The following is an 18,909-nucleotide window of genomic DNA, read 5'->3' on the forward strand; positions in this document are numbered from 1 at the left end:
CCTATATGTCTACAGTATGAGTATTGCACATGCATGTGCACAAACATCATTCTTTAGCACCACCTTGTGAAAATGTCAGTGAGTTGCTATAGTCAGGTTTAGAGTAGGTTATATGTCCCTCAACCCCTAACCAAAGTGTTTCCAGGCATTTACCATACACATTTCACAACAACATAGACCACTTTGTTGTCTGATATTGTATGACAGCTGCAGTATGCGACAGACACACAGACACACACACACACACACACACACACACACACACACACACACACACACACACACACACACACACACACACACACACACACACACACACACACGAAAACTAATAATACATTTGTGGACACAGTATGGCTCCAGTAACCCAATGATTTATTTCCTAATCAAGTTCATTTGACATGAATTAAGGACCCATCTTTTTCACATTACGCTAAGAAATAAATAGTATATCCAACCATTAACTGCCATTTATCCAAAAAGCTTTGACAAAACAAAATACAGTGATTAAGCTATCAACATGATTTACAATGCAATCAGTTGAAATAAAAGTATTAATATATTGCCTATTTCTATACATTTTAAGTCCCCTATGATCTGGGAACACTTCATTGTTAAAACAATTTCAAGTGGTTAATCAACCATTTCAAAAGTCAAGGTGCCATTATGATGCAATATTTTGTTACATAGCCCAACAACTGCCCCAGATTTCAATCACTGAATTAAGTTTTGTCGATGTATAATTTTCCCTCAGCGCTCTTCACGAGGCAGAGCAGCGATATACCTTACAATGCATAAAAGAGTCTAATTTATTGAACATTATAACGAACAGCAGTTTGTGTACAGTATTTTTGTAGTTAAGCGGTGAGATCATGAGCAGGGGAAGAAATGTTCAGTCTCCTGTAATGGAACGGCCATCCTTTAGTGAACGGGCACCTTTGTCTGGCTTCTCCCCAGCAACACATGGCACATAATAATGCCACATCCAACACATGGTTCCCAAATCAGGAGGAAGCCCAATCTCGTCGCAGCCCAACATCCTTGTCAGTGGCTTAGTGTTTCATCGTCACAAAGCTGCAAAAGGTCTCTCTCCTGTCCTGACAGAACGGACGTGACCTGGAGGACTGCATTCGTTGACTGTTCAGTATAGGTATATACCGGATGGAGAAAAAAAGCCTCGCAATAAAAGAAGGCCTAAGAATGCAGGTCCATTGCGGTCCTGGAGGTCTCCCCTCCTGACACAGAGGGAAAAAATATACGTCATAACATTTGATCTAACCTCCACAGCTGTAAAAGTGACTGCTCTGTAGCCTACGGTCCTGTGCGGTTAAAACGCATTTAGACCTGAGGATGCTTTTTTGTGTCATCTTAGCTTTTAACCAGTTTTAACCATTATTTTAAACATTAGCTATTGAAAAATAGCAGATCTACAACCTGAATGTGTGGCACCGAGTGCCGCGCTACAAGCTTGTAGATCTGCTATTTTTGACAATTTGTGAAAACATGTGCAAATCTTTGAATATATATTCCAACGTTTTTAACTCATAACTTTGCTTCTGTGCAGGGGTCCCTGGAACAACATATTTTCAGATGGGGGTCGATGGTCACTTACATATCATTTTTGGGGTCCTTGACAAGGACATGAAATAGTTTGAGAACCATTGCTATAGAAACATTTAGAAGACATTTGTAGAATCAGGTCCTCAGGTCTTAATGTTGTTAACCGAATAACCAACCTGAGCAATCACATGCAGGTGCTCTTTCACCTGGTTTTGACGATGATCATCATACAGACAGTACATACAGAACAGATACAGGGCAGACCGGAGCAGGTGATTTCCTATTGGGTTCGAGTCTGGCATTCAAACTCTGAGAAATGATCTTTAATGCCGGTAATCCGGTATATAACTTTCACAAATGTCGAGGAAAATATCTGCCCCGTTCTGACACTTTGTTGTTAGTATACGAAGATATTGAGCATCGTGGTTGACACACACACACACACACACACACAGACACACACACACACACACGTGGGAATACGTTTTCCACAAATACTGAAATAGGGCCTTTGGGCAATTTAATGCAATCTTCAAAATAAAAGTGAATTACACGAATTCAAGTTGACTTTCATATATTTTTGCACATTTTTCCCATTCATACATTACACAGCTCGATGTTTAAGAGTTTTTCAACAGTTCTACTTCTCCATTACATTAGTTTTGGCTATATGTTCATACTTAGCCACGATATAGCTATAATTTTTATATACACTATGTATAGACTTTGCATAGATACACAGTAATAAAACATTATTACTATGCATTACATCAAATCAATGTTACCCATTAACTTGTTAAAGATATGCTTCTGAAGCCACAGTGACAAAATGTGTTTTGGATTTACGAGCCAAGTTAAAGCTGCTATAAGCAATAATATGTCAAATTTGAATGGTCTTTTTTATTTTTTGGTATTCAGACAGCCAGCAATGGGTAGAACGCTCCCCCACAAAATGTAGTCTCTGTGACACATCTAGGGGCCGCAATCTGCATTCAAAGATGTTCCTAGAAGCTTTGTCATTGGTCGGAAAAAACCCGGTCGCAATGACTAACCAATCAGAAAGCAGACAGACAAATCGACCAATGACAAAGCTTCTAGGAAAATCTTTGAATGCAGATTGTGGCCCCTAGATTTGTCACAGAGACTACATTATTTTTGGTAGTGTTCTACCCATTGCTGGCTGTCTGAATACCAAAAAAAGGTCATTAAAAATTTGACATATTATTGCTTATAGCAGCTTTAAGACTTTACCACTGTCTTGCGAGAAGAAGAACGACAAAAGTACTCATTCCGAGCAACCATTATCATCACAACGTTGTCTACATAAATACTGCCACTTTTGGTTATGCAGAATGTGATTTCACGGGTCAGTTTCTAAAACAAATCAAAGGGGCTTTTTTTCCTCTTCTTTTAAACAATGTTTTCACAGTTATTTGCTGAACTCTGATATCAGCAGACATAATTTGGGGACAAATTGCCCAAACAAATTATAATGCTAAATACCCTATAAAACTAGGGCAGCTTTGAGAGAAAGTCCATGCAACGTTAAAATCCTCAATTTACGCCTACATATCAGAGAGCTATGGGTCCTGGACTAGGATAAATATGGGCCATGTTGTAAGATAATTCACACTTTTTGACTTAGTAAATGTATTATTTACATAATGTCATTGAGTCTAATTTGAGCACATAAAACAGGTAAGATTAATTTGAGTTATTGTTAAGCTACTTATTTCTAAACAGCAAGCAGAGAAACGGATACCATTCAGTGGGAATAGCTAGGTGAAGTCTAATAAGTCAAGCGACAAACGAGTCACTGTCACTGTGCCCACTTCATCAGTACAAATCTTTGCTTGTTGAGAATTTTTAAGCTTTTTAAAATGTCTCTTTTTCCTGATAGCAGAGCTGTCCATTCACAGTCATGTGTGCATAGACCAATATTGAAGCAGGTTTGTCAAATCACACGACTTAAACCTGATTCACAAATATTCCACTCAACTACATGCTCGATGTTCAGTGTTTGGGCCTTGAATCAATAAAGGGTTGAAAATTAGTGAATTCTTATCACACAAGAAAATCATTGATTTAACAACAATTGCTATATTATGGTCACATACCTTCTTTTTCTAGAAAACTACTGCACATAAAAATATATCCTCTCTTGACATTCGCAACAATCTTGCTGCTCACATGATAATGTGCAAACCAGGTAAAATATTTCAAAGCATTATAAAGTTACGAAATCAAAAGGAAATTAGCTCACATTGAAACTACCAAAATTAAATGAAGGAACTGCTACAATATTCCCAACAGTCAATCTACCTTACGCTCTCAGTGTTGTTCTTCACCATGATCCTGTATATTTAGCAAAATGCCAACATTACCTATTGAAATTAGCCATAGTAATACCTTATGACTGGTGAGTGTTTTGATTGTTTCTGTCTGTCATTTTGTTTTATGACTGCCAAACTAGCCATGCTTGCTAGTAATATTGTACAGAGTTGTTTGTGACTCAAGAAAACCTTCAATATATCTGTTAAACGTTAAAGCCAACTGACCAAGTACCATAAGGAATAAATGAACAACAATAAAACAGTAAGGATTATCTAATGATGCTGCAATGTACCAATGATTTAAAGACAAGGAATTGGAGACTATTTGACAGTACTGCTGATGTGTACAGTGTATCTTCTGCTAGTGTTGCACGTACATGTTGGCTGTGACGTTGCAATGTACACTGTACTTAACAAAGGAGCTGCAAGTGATATCTTTTGGTCTTTTGTTAGAGAGTTAAAGGGTGTTATATTCTCAAAAAATCATTGCTATAGCTAGTCACACTGAATTGGAATTCAGATTGTTTAAGATTACGTTTTGTTCGTATCCGGGATTGTATCTTAAATTGCTCTGCTTTTGAAACTTTAATCTTCAGTGTAAAGAGTCCAATTAATTAGTCCACGATTGTTTCTGTGACAAAACGAAAAAGAGAGCAAGTGGAAAATAAAAGGTTAAAAAGCTTAATGGATTAGAATCTTTTTATCTTGAAGATCTTCAAAGTGATGCATGTAAATTCCGTTTATTCTTTCTTTAGAAGGTTGAAAATTAAACCTTCAATTGTCTGAAACCCGTGTTCAGTAACATGGATCTTCCGGTCTCTGTAATAAGCAGAACATATTGTTTTTAGGTGGTACACCAATTTCCAATCCAATTAGTCCTTCGCTAAATTATTATTAGTTATTTTGCATGGCTGAACATATGCACGGCTTAACGTCGGGAAAGTTACACGACTGACCCACCCAGGTGATGGCAATACTATACTAATGACCATAGTCTTTACCGTGCAACAGGAAAACTCCTGTCGGGCGGTCGTTAAAAGTTGATTTCTCCCTCTGTCATTTCCTCGTAGTTTATTTAAATAATGTCATGCACATTGTCCCAGTGCATAGCCTCCTGCAGGCCTAGTTGACTAGATTTAGAAGACATTTTGAAGGTTTTGCTTATGAAATGATCCATTATTTATATGGAGAAATCCCGTCATTTAACATGCATCTCAATGGGTGAGAAGGACAGCTTGACGTGTCTCTTCGCTGCTGACGTGTCTATTGAACAAGGACGGGGTAGGCTAGGGCCTTAGCGAAAGGGCTAATTAGAAGAGCTTTTCCAGCTTATTATTTTCATGTGGAGACCCCCGTTACTGAACAAACACTATAGCAATGATTACTATGGGAATACAGATCTATTGAACACAATTTAACACAAGATTTAACAACAAATAAAAATAGAAACCTGCATGGATAGTAATATAGCGCCACACTATTAGTATAATGAAGTCACAGATTGCTGTGGATTTGGGAAATGATAATGTTGGGGGAAAGAAACATAACCGCTCAACAAGCACAAATATGATTTTCTCTCCTTAAAATATAAGCTGTAGAGTAGACAGTTAAGTGCATACTAGGTGAGACAAGGTGGCACTCCCAAGGTTATTGAAGTTGCTGCGATTAGGACAGACAACCTGGAGGGGGGGGGGGGGGGGGGGGGGGACAGTCACACAGTCGGGAGGTGAGAGTACAATAAAGTGTCAGTGAACTCCTGCCGTTTGAATCGAGGAATTGATGTGGGAGGCCAAGCATGGGGCGATACATCCTACTGCGTTTGAAAAACACAAACGGCAATGAACCACCTTCAAACCTGGCAATCCCCCCTAGTAGGCTAGGAAATAGCAGATCTACAAGCTCACAACATGTAGATCGGCAATTTTCTCTCTCGCTCGCTCGACGACACCGATGGGACGACGGAGTATAAAACAGGCTTGTAGTGGTTAAAGGAGCTGTGCGTGGAGTCTGTACCTCTCTGCGTGGTCTTAGCCATCCGTTTAAAGTAGCAGTAGATCCTAATGGCGCAGAAAACAGACTCCCTACCCAGGTGGAAACAGTAGTGTTGCCCCGAGCCTTACAAACAGACAGGAAGACTCAGAAGGCGGGCGGCTTGGCTGCATGCATGGACAATGGCTCCTCCTCCAGGCTGTGGGGCTCCTCCTCCAGGCCGTGGGGCTCCTCCTCCAGGCTGTGGGGCTCCTCCTCCAGGCCGTGTCGCTCCTGCTCTCTCCATCATGCACCTCCTCCTCCTCCTCCTCCCTACACCATTCTGCTGTTTTACTCCTGGCCGAAGCCTTCCGTCTCCTCGATGGCAAACATCAGCTTCTCCTTCAGCTGCTCGTAGCTCTTGTAAGGAGGAAGGTCCAGGCGGTTAAAGCTGGACGTCGACAAAACGGCACGAGAGAGAGAGAAATTTGATTTGCATTTTTGTTATTTGATGAAAGCAGATTATGTCTTTAACGTGTAAAAGGAGTGTGCATGATCTACAAATGCCAAATCAAGGGCAAACGAGGAGGCTCTAAAGTGGTTGAGGATCCTAGAAAAATCCTACATTTAAATACATTTTAATAGAAAGAGTAATCCACAACTTTACCATGTGTGACTTCTTGGAAGCCAGTTCTCTTTGCCCACTTTCTCAATGCAGAACTTCTGGGGGCCATTGCTCCCTGTAGGAATTACAACAGAAATAAACACATGTACGCGCACACACACACACACACACACACACACACACACACACACACACACACACACACACACACACACACACACACACACACACACACACACACACACACACACACACACACACACACACACACACACACACACACACACACACACACACACACACACACACACACAGAGAGTATATTAAATGTATTATATTACTAATAACATATTTATAGATAACCTAGAAAGGTTTGGGGAAAGATTGCGTTTCAAATTTTGAAGTTGAATAGACATCCATAACCCATTTTTTGGGGACATCCCACTCAATTTGCAAGACAACGACATTGTCACATGACTCCCGAGATAAGGTGTTAACAAATTTGGACGAGATTGGTCCAAACGGTATGTTTCTGCAAAAATACAATAATTTGTGGCAACCCCTATGGGTCAAAGTGAAATTGCTATTGGCAAATCAATGATTAATGATTTAAGATCAAGTGAGAAAACCTTTCTGCTTTAATATGAAGGTGTGTGTGTGTGTGTGTGTGTGTGTGTGTGTGTTTTCCAGTTGAAAAACATACCCATAAGGTCAGCATAGCCACCCATAGGAAGTCTGCAGGTTCCAGTGACAAATTGCAGCAATCTCATCCTTTTCTCATTGTCCATCTCCTTGACAAACTGGGAACATCATTTCATATTAATTCTAGCTAAGCAAAGCTTGAGCATGTACAGTCACAACTCACAAATCAGTGTTAAAAGGGCGATAAGGAAAGTGATGCTTTGAGCTTGTCAAAGCTATAGGCAACATATAATCATTTTGTTTTTACTGCACAAAATATTGAATAATAAATCCTATGAAAACTGTTTGTCCCATTTGTTAAAAAAACAAAACAAAACAACGTGTCAGCATATTAAAACACAATCCATGCTAGTACACAAGTAAGACGCGCGAACGCGGGAAGCGAACGCAGCTCGTAAATTGCAATAACAACAATTAGAATAAATTACGTACTTTAAGGTTTTTTTTAAGTTCTTTTTTTTTGTTTTTTTTAAGATTTTTTTAAAGATTTTTTTAAGTTAAGTTTTTTTTTAAGTTAAGTTTTTTTTAAAGTTTTTTTTAAGTTACGTTTTTTTAAGTTACGTTTTTTTAAAGTTTTTTCTTTTTAAGTTTTTTTTTAAGTTAAGTTTTTTTTTAAGTTAAGTTGTGTGTGTGTGTGTGTGTGTGTGTGTGTGTGTGCGTGCACGTGTGTGTGTTTTTGTGTGTGATACAGCTGCGCCCTCTGGTGGTGGGCGGGTTACAGCGTGACACACACACAGACACACAGACAGACAGACATGATCTGCTGGGTCTCATAGTAAATGCTCACTGCGTTCGCAACAACAGAAACGCAGACCAGGTGCCAGCGTTTCTATTGTAAAAATAAATACAAATAAAGACGCAACATTACGTCCTGGCACAGGGGGTCATAGTGCTTAAAACGTAACCTGTCGTTCCTTGGCTTGGATTAATTGTCAAGAATTCATATTCTATAATGAAAAAGTAAAATTGCCCAATAGGATGTCTCTCTGTGTACACATATAAAGGAAAAAGACTCACAACCCCACACTAATGTAAAGTTATACAAATATGTATTACTGGCCTAATGCTACAGAGACAGACTACACATTAGTATTACCAACTTGTAAACTTGTTAAGCTACAAGTATTGTGAGGTGAGGCCAAAAGTATCTGCCAAAAGGTGCCAATGTTAGCCAAGTGGTTCATTTTCAACAGTAGCCAAATGTCACAAAGGCGTGATATTGAGGCGTGCCAATGTGCCAATGACAACCCGACAGTTCTCAAGGGGTGTGTAGCATTTAGGTGTGTCAATGCGCAAGCACCGACTAGTCAACACTATTGTCAACGCTTGCACAGTAGCACATCTAAATCTAACACACCCATTATTCATGGAATTAGCTGCAGGTATAGAGGGTATGAGTGTGACATCATCATCATACCCAGAAGTTATGCGGGAACGCCTACTGAGTGGCAAAAAACTACTTTCTGGCCTTGACAGCCCATACATTCAAACAGAAAAGTTGATTGCATTAAATTATGTTAAATGACATTAAACTCACTTTGCCACTCACTTTATGCAAGCGCATACTTGCTTAAAGGACAACTTTGTTGTTGTTTTTTTAACCAAGGTTCATGTTTTAGGTTGTTATTAGAGAAAGTAAGAGTATTAATTTTGAGGGGGGGGGGCAACCACTCCTGGAACCAGCAATGTCCATCCGTCCCTATGTCTGTCCGTATGTTTAGGGTACCAACAGGGGGCGCTGTTGCACCACTCACTTCAGACAGGTGTGATTTTATTTATTTGCTGCTTTCTTTCATTTTAACGATTTTAGCTATTTTTGACAAGGGGGCGGGGGCATTCGAACATAGGGCTAAATGTCTCCTTTTATTTATTTATTTTACAAACAAATTAACAATTATGGTGATTTTCTTTTTTTAAATAATTTACTATAGTCCTACTAGACCACAAGAAATTACATTTGGCCACAAAAGATCACAGGATCTATTGAATGTGAAGGGGGAGGTGACAAATTCATATTGAGCCTACAACACACAGTTGTGTGTTGTTCATGAATCCACTTGCCGTTAGTATTGAGCAATTTCTTTTATTCTTGTGACCCTACCATTAACATCCTGTGGCAGGCAAAAATGGCAAACTTTCCTTTTGCTTTAAGTAGCATGTGACATGTCAAACTAGGGGGTTTTCACGATTCTGAATCCAAGCATTAGTTTTTCACGATTCCAAGCATTAGTTTTGCACAAAATACACTCCCTGGGCTAAAAACAGCCATAGCCACTTGCCCAAAATGTGCTGACCCCACCTTGTCATGACGCGTGCGTGTGCATGTACCAGTACCAACCTGCCAGAACCAGAGGATCTGCTTGCTGCTGCGGGCGTAATGTCTGTAGATGGTGTTCCTCTGCCAGTCCACCAGGTCTATCTCCTGCATCCCACACAGCATCACCTGTGGAGGTAGAGAACGTGACATCAACACTATTGGAAGTAATAGAGCGTCGCATCGCAGTCCAGCCCCCTTCCAGGGCACCGGAAGACAATTTCCCATAATTTTTTTTCCCATAAACGTTTCAGAAAGTATTTAAAGACATTTAAGCCTCAAACAAAGCCAACTCCTGTGTTTCCTGCAGGAAAAAGCTTTGGCATGGTGGTGGGCACAGGGGCGACCTTCTGGCGCGCAGCCTTCTGGAGCGCGGCCTTCTGGCGCGCGGCCTTCTGGCGCGCGGCCAATATTTTTCTTTTTTTTGTGCCTTCGTCGTTCTGAAAGGGGTGGGACTGCGATGCTCTAGTCTATAGCCGTAAGCCTCACAAGATGAAGATGGCCCCACTCTGGCCTCGCCACTCAACTCAATGGGCTTATAACCCATTTTGGAGGCCGATTCTAAAAACGCCTTCTAAATATATTCATTTTTTAATACTGTACATACTGTACTTAACTAGTTTGACAACAGTAACGGATTACTGTATATTGTGCGCGGTTGTAGGGAACAGCAATATGGAAGTAGAAGGACTGGAGTGTGTTAATATGGAATGTGTGTGCAAGGGAATTATGCACTTATGCAGTGCACTGCAATTCTGTTTTCATAATGAAAATCAATGTTTCATAATGATGTGAAAACAACCCTTTTCTAAAAAGTACACAGAGTTCCTTAATGAAGTTTAAATACTGTTGAACATGAAAACAGCTGTGAAGCAGGGCCCTCTTAATTATTTGTGTCAATAGCCTCTTGGAATGAACAACACTGCTATTCTAAGCATGTATGAAAATTGCAGAAAGTTATTATTAATTCATGTCGTTGCTGTCGGGTATCGTTCAACTTAAATTACTGCCCCACTTCATTATACAGGAGTGCTGCACAAAATCTGTGAAGATAGCAGATCTACAAGCTCATAACGCAGCATAATGCAACATGTTGTGAGCACCGAGTGCCACGCTACAAGCTTGTAGATCTACTATTTTTGAAAATTTGTGAAAATCTTTGAATATATATTCTTTCACAGTGAACGCTTTTTAGTTTTTTGTGGCTTTCCTTTATTTTTTACATTTTTTATGGAGGGATAGACAGTAGGCTGACAGGAAATGGGGAGAGAGATGGGGGGGAAGACATGCAGTAAAGGCCGTCGGGATCGAGAGTCGAACCCGCGGCACACTGCCAGACTGGATTACCAGCCAAGGTGCCTGGACCGCTGAGCCACGGCCCAGGCCACAGTGAATGCTTTTAACTCAAATATTTGCTTCTAGGAGGGGTCCTTGGAACAACATATTTTCAGACAGGGGTCGGTGGCCAAATACACGGGGTCCTTGAAAGCTACATACCTCTAGCTCTTTGGCATCAAAGTACTGAAGGTACTGCTGAGGCAGAACTTCATTGAAGCCTTCGAAGAAAGCTTGCGTCTGCTCCTCCACTCCTCTGGATAATCTCCACTCTGCGACCAATCTGCATGCATACAGACAATTCATTAACCATTGCACAGTCAGCAACTATAGCAGATCTACAAGCTCACAACGTGGTCAATTCATTAGTTGATTTAAAACCACCATCTGTGTGGTGCAGCATATATGATTATGAACTTGGCGTCTTGAGGCCGATTCTCTTTGAAAAGGTCATTTTAGATAAGATGCTGTATAGTAGGTATGATGGGATTGTCTAACCACTTCAACCCCAGCATTCATATTCAGCCCAAAATAGTCAATCTACAAACTCACAACGCGAAACGATGAGACACATTTTTGTAGAGGGGGAAAAAAAACTGTCCAGGTACAGTAAGTTACTCAGGTCAGTTTTACTAATAAGTATAAAGGGTTTAATGGGTTATATGCACACAGAATAACTCTTCCTACTTCCGGGCCCCTTTCAAGGTAGGCAAGGTCACCGACGTCATTTTTGCTATCACGCAATTCCAGGCGGCAGATTCGTCGCACCATGGGAGCCAAACTGCACCCGGAAGTTCGGCAGAATGCACTGGAGTCAATGAGAGCTTAGTGAGAGCTCAGCTCAGTGACCAGCTCATGAACAAACACTATTTCTGAATGACTGAGATCTTTTGTAAAGCAATCACTTCTGGCAAATAACAGAAGACATGTAATACATTATTGTCTGCTGTGTTGCGTTTCGATGTGTACACTGTGTAGTTTTATAGAGGTATCTAAAGGGCAAAAAGTATGTTCTGAACGTGCCAAGTATCGCGAGACTGTCCACCGTTTCCTGTGTGGCAGCCAAATCTCACGATACCCCCGAAACAGAAACGATACCTGGTGCCGTTTAAATCCTCAAATAAAATGATGTACTGTGCACTTTGTGCACATCGAAAAGCAAGTGATTAGAAAACAACCTGTGATATGTCTTCTTTTATATGCCTGAACCGATTATATGACACAGGTCTCCATGGTTCTTGAATAATGTTTGTTATGAGCTGGTCAAGCTTGCTCCATTCACTGCTTTGTATTCATGTCACTTCCGGTGCGAGATTTGGCTCCCATGAAAGTGTCATGGCGCAGCACTGTCACGTGACCATGTCACTTCCTTCTCTAATCTTCCTTGGCCCCTTCCCCACTTCCTTCACAGGTGTTACCGATTATACTAATTAAGGCTCTGTTCCATTTAGTGTGCAGTGGTTCTCATTATTTTCAAGGACCCGTTCCATTTGTACACACACCCGTACGGATTTGGAACCCACTCAAGGACACTTTGAGACCCAAGGGTGTAGCAGAGTGTTTCCAGTGAGCCAACCCTGTTTGACCAGAATGGAACAGAGCCTAGTATCCTCGGTAACGCCTGTGAAGGAAGTAGGGAAAGGGCCCAAGTTCTTTCCAAAATGGCATGTGTGCATGATATAGCCCAATGGTTAAGAGTATCAGCATGCATTAAAACCATTTCTGTTGGGAGATGGGTTGAGAGCAGATTGTACCTGATGTACTCCTCCTTGTTCTCCTCGGTGACGAGAACGTTCCCTCCATCAGTCTTCAGCTCATGGGTGGTCACCTCCCCCAGGATCTCCTTGTCTACGGAGAAGAACATCTCCAGGGCACACTCCTCAATGTTGTTATCTCTGCAAAACAGAGGACGTCATTGGCAACAACATGGTGCCGTCGGTTATTCCATATCGTTGCTGTTGGGAGGAAACCACCTAACTCCATTTTTGGAGGTTTTTGTTTCGTTTATAAAATCAGTGCTATTGAACACCCTTTACGTTTGTGTGTTGGTTAAAACATTTTTTTTGCACCAATGAAAAGTAGTAAAAAGCGCTTGGGACAAAACTCCATTGGACCCTCAAACTGTCTAATGCTAAAGCAGCTAACTCGACCACCTCTCCCCCTCTCATGCAAATGGTAAGCCTATCTATCTTCCGTTTCTAACTCTGGATCGAACCCCCTGCAAGTAATTGACAATAAGTCAATAAGTCACAACACCAACTTTGATGAGGCAGTATTGCTTTGTTTTCAAAATATAAGGTTTTCTGTGTGGAGTTTGCATGTTCTCCCCATGTCCCCTATGGTAGGAACCCTCACAAAAAACATGCAGTAATCCTGGTCTCTAAACTGCCTCCCCCTGGCCAGCCGGGGCGCCTGATGGGAGGGGAGAGGAACTGTCCGTTGCTCTCCCCAGGTTGGCGGAGGGTGTGTAGAGCCCAGGATCACATTAGATAATTGACACAGGGGTGAAAAATGGGTTACAAAATTGTGGGATAAAAAATGTATTCAAGAAAATATACAAGAAAACCTTATATGTATTTTTTCATTTGCTTTGGAGTTAGACCGGTGTCTTCCCGGCAGCAGAGATAGCGAACTACCACCACCATCATCAACCCAGTTCTATTCTCATTCACCATCGGTATGCAACACTAGGGCACTAACACGTATAAATCAGGCTTTGGCCGACAATGGCCATCATCGACTTAAATTCATTGTGGATTTGTTATCCCTTAAATCACAGTGCCATGTTAAATTACTTCAGTTCACAGTAGCTGCACCCTACAAATGCCCCAGACGTACTTGATCCACATGAGGGAGTTGTAGAATTCTGGGTCTACGGACTCCAGGTCTTTGAGAGCAAGGGGTTTGTTCAGGATACGTTTGTAGAAGGGAAGCGAAAAACCCGTGTCGATGAACTTTCCATGGAACAGCGCCTAAAAATGGACAGTGCAAGACATCTTAAGTTTGTGATCACTCCACATGTAATTGGTCAATAACATGATAGTTAGATTGCAATGATAGTTTTCCATTTTTGCTTAAAACAAGTTAACCATGTGTGATAAACCTTAAGTAAAGTTGAGGACTGCTCAAAAAAGCAGTAGTTTAGAGTAGATTTCATAAATAGTTTTGTTGTTGTTTTGTACAAGTATTTGGCGGTGTAACCATCTGAAAATAATAGGCCATTATTGACTACCACTTTCACCCTCCAATGAAAAGAATACTGGGCAGACACAAGTTAATAGCACAGGCAGACTCTTCACATACTAGAGCATGTCTGAAATACGTGTCAGAGCTGAAATCGACATGTAAATATGAAATAAATGCTTAAACATGTAGCTAGGTGTAATGTTAGAGACCACAGAAGTGAAAAAGATCCAATGGCAGTCCCTCAGTCAAATTTGGTCACATATGAGCCACTCTAATTAGCAGCAGCCATCAGCCAGCTGTGATAAGACATGACATGACAAAGTGTACCATTGCAATGAAGCGTCCAATGAACTTGAAGTACTTGAGGTGGTCAGGGTTGATGTAGGAGGCCGGGTTGATCTGCAGACAGTAGTTGTCCTTGCCGGCGTACTCAAACAGACAGTACATGGGATTGAGCACCTCATGGGACAGCAGGAAGAACCATTCTCTGTAAAGACAGGCCCAGAGTAAATAAAATATAAACATTGTGCCGATTTGTGATAATAGCACATCATATCCGCGTAGTGGCCAAATAAAAGCATCCTATGAGCGCAATAATGCACCTTTAATAGGGGATTCACACTGAGAGGGACCGTTTCCGAATACGGTTGCCTGGTCCCCGATGGCCATGATTCACATTGCCCGAGATTCAACAGCGCACCTGGGTACACTTGCATAACACACTTTATTCCTCCAGATGGCGGTGTGCTTGATGGCTGGCGCGCACGGACACTGACCATCAACTCTGCGACATTGTCTCCAATAAATCCAGACACACTGCCTCTTTGCCGTTACTTCACTGTCAGCCTGCCTGCTATTCACTGTGTCAGTCAGTTCTGTGATATTAGTTTGCTATGGATTCTACTTTAGCATTATTATTATTTTGTTTTACTTTGGAAACTATGCCAAGCAAAGCCCAAGAGCCACGTGTAGTCCACAGAATAAGATCAGCGCGTACTACGGTGCTGCGCGTGTACGCAGATTCAACAGGAGACGGGTGGCGTTGAGAAATGCGCTGGTGTTACGTGTCGTGCAGCGTCTGTGTGGTTTCTTTTGTTGACGCTTGGCTCGTCGACTAGAGATTGTCACGTTCTAAAAACAAAAAACAGTCCACTTCCTTCTTTAGGTACACATGCATTCACATTGGACCGATCCGTATCTGAATACACTTCAACGGTCCAGAGACCCGCCCCCCCATGCGGTCCCGGGGACGGTTGGGCGATCCGCTCCCGGGAACGGTACGCATCATTCACACTACCACAACATCTGCCAAGTGGTCCCGAGTGCGCACTCGGGACCATAGTGTGAATCGCCCCTTAGTCATCCATCAAGTACACTGAAACCCACCTATGCTTTCTATGGCATAGGCAGCTCCCGGCAGGATCCGCCGGGAGAATCTAGACGCAGCTGCGAGACATGAGACTAATTCATTAGAGCGACAGTCAATTTAACAAAGGTGCAGACGTTCAGAAATCACCAGTGATCAACGTTTGCACTACTGTATGCCGAATTGAAGTGGACTCTCCCTGGAAATTAAAACGCCTGGGATTCCGAGGCTATCCATCAAGCATCTCAACACACAGTAATGGCCCTCACCTCTGGAATTCCCTCCACCCTGATATTAGAAACATGAACTCAATCACCAAACTCAACTCAAAACCCACCTGTTTAGGCAGGCATATGATATGGCTGACCTCTGTGTCTATCTGCTGAAAGCTGTACTATACTTTCTTTTTGCTTTTGCTTTTAACTGTGTTTTGTATTAACTGTTTTTAAAGTTGTTGTACGGCGACCTTGAGTGCCCTGAAAGGCGCCTTATAAATATAAAATGTATTATTAATTATGAATGTACCGTACCTGGCAACTCCGCCATAGTCCAAGCCTTCCTCTCCAGGGAAAATGATCCACAATCTCCGTCTCAGATCTTGTGGATGAAAGCTCATGATCTTTCAACAGACAAGAAACACGGTGTCAATGAACATTTCAACTTGTAAAACAGTGAAAACTGATGCGTTTTGGAATCCCTCAGCCACAGCCGCTAATAGTTTACTGCGTCGGTTGGAAACTGTAGCTGGTGGCGGACTTGTAAGAAACCAGCAAGATTTGGCTTTTGGTGACTAGTTTCTGAATTTTGGTGTGGTGTTAGGTATGGGTATAAGGATTTCAAAAAAGCTGTGCAAACGCGTTGGGAGCGCCCCCTAGTGGTCTGTTTGCACAGACTCAAATATTGGATACGTATAGGTATGGTTGAAAACCAAAATAATTAATAAAAGAGAATTTTCAATGGATTCTGTTAATAAACTGGGATTTAATATGTAAAAAATCATAACAATTATGCACTTCGTAACTACTTTTTGAATTTTGGCATGGTGTTAGGTATGGGCATAAGGTTTTCAAAAACCAATGAAACCACTATTAGATATGTCAGTATATGGTTGATAGAAGAGATTTTTCAATGGATTCTGTTACCATTGGGTGTGCTAAATAAATAACATACTATAAGTTTACAGAAAACGAACAACTTGAAAGGCATCGTTTTCAAGATAGCGTACACGATGGAGCTGCTGGGAGCTTAAAATGCCTATGGTTTCATTGCAAACCGACCACTAGGGGGTGAGCAAAATTAGTTTGCAATGGTTTTTGAAAACCTTATGACCATACCTAACACTGTGCCAAAATTAAAAAAGCAGTTACCAAGTGCATAATTCTTATGATTTTTTACGTGACGCTGCCTATAAACTGTATAAACTGTGATTAATGTAAAAAATCATAACAATTATGCACTTGGTAACTGCTTGGTAACTGCTCATATGATCTGCTATTTTTCAATAGCTAAAGTATAACACAATGCTTAAAACACCAAAAGGGGTTCCCGCCCTGAATGGGTTAAGACAGTATAATACAAGCTTGCAGAAACTCACTTGCTGGAAGGAATCCTCAAACAAGGTTTTGCGAGTGACTGTGATCTTTATGTGCTGGGGCATGGACAGTTGCTACGAGGCAGAAGCACAAAGGAATGAGAGAGAGAGAAAAAGACAGGCATGAAAAACTCGTGTAAACCTCATTTTAAAAACAACAAAACCTCAAAACGTTAACAGTCAAGATGACATCCTCACATGGACAATGGGCGTTGTACCGGCAGTTCAAACAAAAAGTAAGGAGACTCACACTTCTTCTGCCATATTACCCATTAACTAAGAAAACAATTATACATACAGGTACAAAGGTGTTGTTTTCGTCGACTAAAACTAAGACGAAAAATGTTCGTCGACCATCTTTTTTTCACCGACGAAAACTAAATGAAAACTAAGCTATGACGACTTAAACTAAGACTAAATGTGTTGACAACGTTGTCAACAGAAAAACTAGACAAAAATTATGTTAGGAAGGGACTAGTGGACAAGAGATCCAGTATTTTACAATTTGGTTGCATGTTGAAAATAGCAGATCTACAAGCACTCGAGTCGCGCTGCGACGTGTTGTGAGCTTGTAGATCGGCTATTTCCAGCAAGTGTAAAATCAGTCATTACGACGGCATCAAGGCCCGCCAAAATACATTTTAGTCGACTGAATCAACTGTAGATTTAGTCGACTAAAATCTTATGACATTTAGTAACACTAAAACATTTCAGGTGACACAAATGTGACTAAAACTAAATGAAAACTATTCAAGAGACTATGACTAAAACTAAAATCTAAATTTGCTGCCAAAAACAACACTGCACACAGGTACAGATGAAAATGTAATTCCAGGACCCCCCTCGAAAAAAAGAGATGCTACATCTCAAGGGGTTATTCCTAATAAAAGAATGTCAATCGGCAACAGATATTTTGACGTCATTGTTTGTGCGAGTTGTTCAGATGACACTTACCTGACACCAGAATCGGAAGTACTGGACTTTGGCTTTGAAGTCCCTGACATAGGTGATCTGGGGGCCGTTCTCACTGTTGGAAATGACCAAAAATGAGAATTATGTCAAACGTGATCTGGCGCCTGGAGCTCCTCTTCCCAACTGTGTAGGCCTACACTCTGTTTGTAATTCCCCCCCGTTCCCTGTGTGTCACTTCCTCTACAAATAACCTTGGATGGGTGGCGACATCAGCCTCTGTTACCTGTCAATCACCCCAGGTACAAGGCCCATTACCTTTCTCGTGATTAGGAAATAATTCTAATATATTCATAGTCAGCACCACACGTTACATTTCCTTTCCTAAAAATAATAACATGCACAGGATAAACAAAGCAGAATAACATAACAATGTGCTATTGTCACAAAGAAACAATTCATCCCGGCCGTTTCACTCATATGGATATGAAGAATCAACTGACTGAGAGAAAACGCTAATGTTACTGCTGCCAAATTAGTTCAGTTTTCGCTATTAACAGTCTCAAATATGAGTGACTGACCGTCGTAAACGATACAGACACACCTCCCCGACAAAATCGCAGAGACAGTCTGTTTATTTTTGGACCACAATTCTTATATGAGACGATTTTAAGATGGCCCAAAGTTTATTCTCCATAGTAGAGAAATTACTTCAGCAAACCAGAGGATGAGCGAGTAACGTCAGGACTCTATTTCAGGACCTACAACACAGGGGTTTAGCAACTGAAGCTTTTTAACCACTTAAACTTTGTTGAACGAGGCTCTGCAATTGGTCCACTTCTTAATTTCCGTCTATCAAACGGCTATAGCTGGGTGCGAACTTGTAGAGATTTGGCTTTTGATGACTAGTTTTAAAATGTTGGCATGGTGTTGGGTATGATTTTTTTACGTGATGGGTGCCGAGAGCTAAAATGCCTATAAACTGGGATTTAATATGTAAAATAAATCTTAACAATTTAT

General features: G+C 41.1%; 1 protein-coding gene across 2 annotated transcripts in view; it reads right to left on the minus strand.

Annotated features, from left to right (window-relative positions):
• Positions 1–358: 358 nt before the first annotated feature.
• Positions 359–18,909, minus strand: part of LOC306929163 (E3 ubiquitin-protein ligase Itchy-like) — a 44,876-nt gene continuing 26,325 nt past the window's right edge. For both annotated transcript variants that reach the window (XM_079509581.1, XM_079509580.1), the window contains 11 exons: positions 17,935–18,007; positions 16,984–17,055; positions 15,920–16,008; positions 14,351–14,510; positions 13,676–13,809; positions 12,592–12,732; positions 11,000–11,120; positions 9,527–9,631; positions 7,190–7,286; positions 6,529–6,601; positions 359–6,312 (listed from right to left, as the gene is read on the minus strand). In XM_079509581.1, coding sequence (XP_079365707.1) covers positions 6,213–6,312; positions 6,529–6,601; positions 7,190–7,286; positions 9,527–9,631; positions 11,000–11,120; positions 12,592–12,732; positions 13,676–13,809; positions 14,351–14,510; positions 15,920–16,008; positions 16,984–17,055; positions 17,935–18,007 — 1,165 coding nt within the window. In that variant the 3' untranslated portion in view covers positions 359–6,212. The remainder of the gene's footprint in view (positions 6,313–6,528; positions 6,602–7,189; positions 7,287–9,526; positions 9,632–10,999; positions 11,121–12,591; positions 12,733–13,675; positions 13,810–14,350; positions 14,511–15,919; positions 16,009–16,983; positions 17,056–17,934; positions 18,008–18,909) is intronic.

The sequence above is a fragment of the Electrona antarctica genome (genome assembly GCF_951216825.1).
Source record: "Electrona antarctica genome assembly, chromosome: 9".
Taxonomy (NCBI): domain Eukaryota; kingdom Metazoa; phylum Chordata; class Actinopteri; order Myctophiformes; family Myctophidae; genus Electrona; species Electrona antarctica.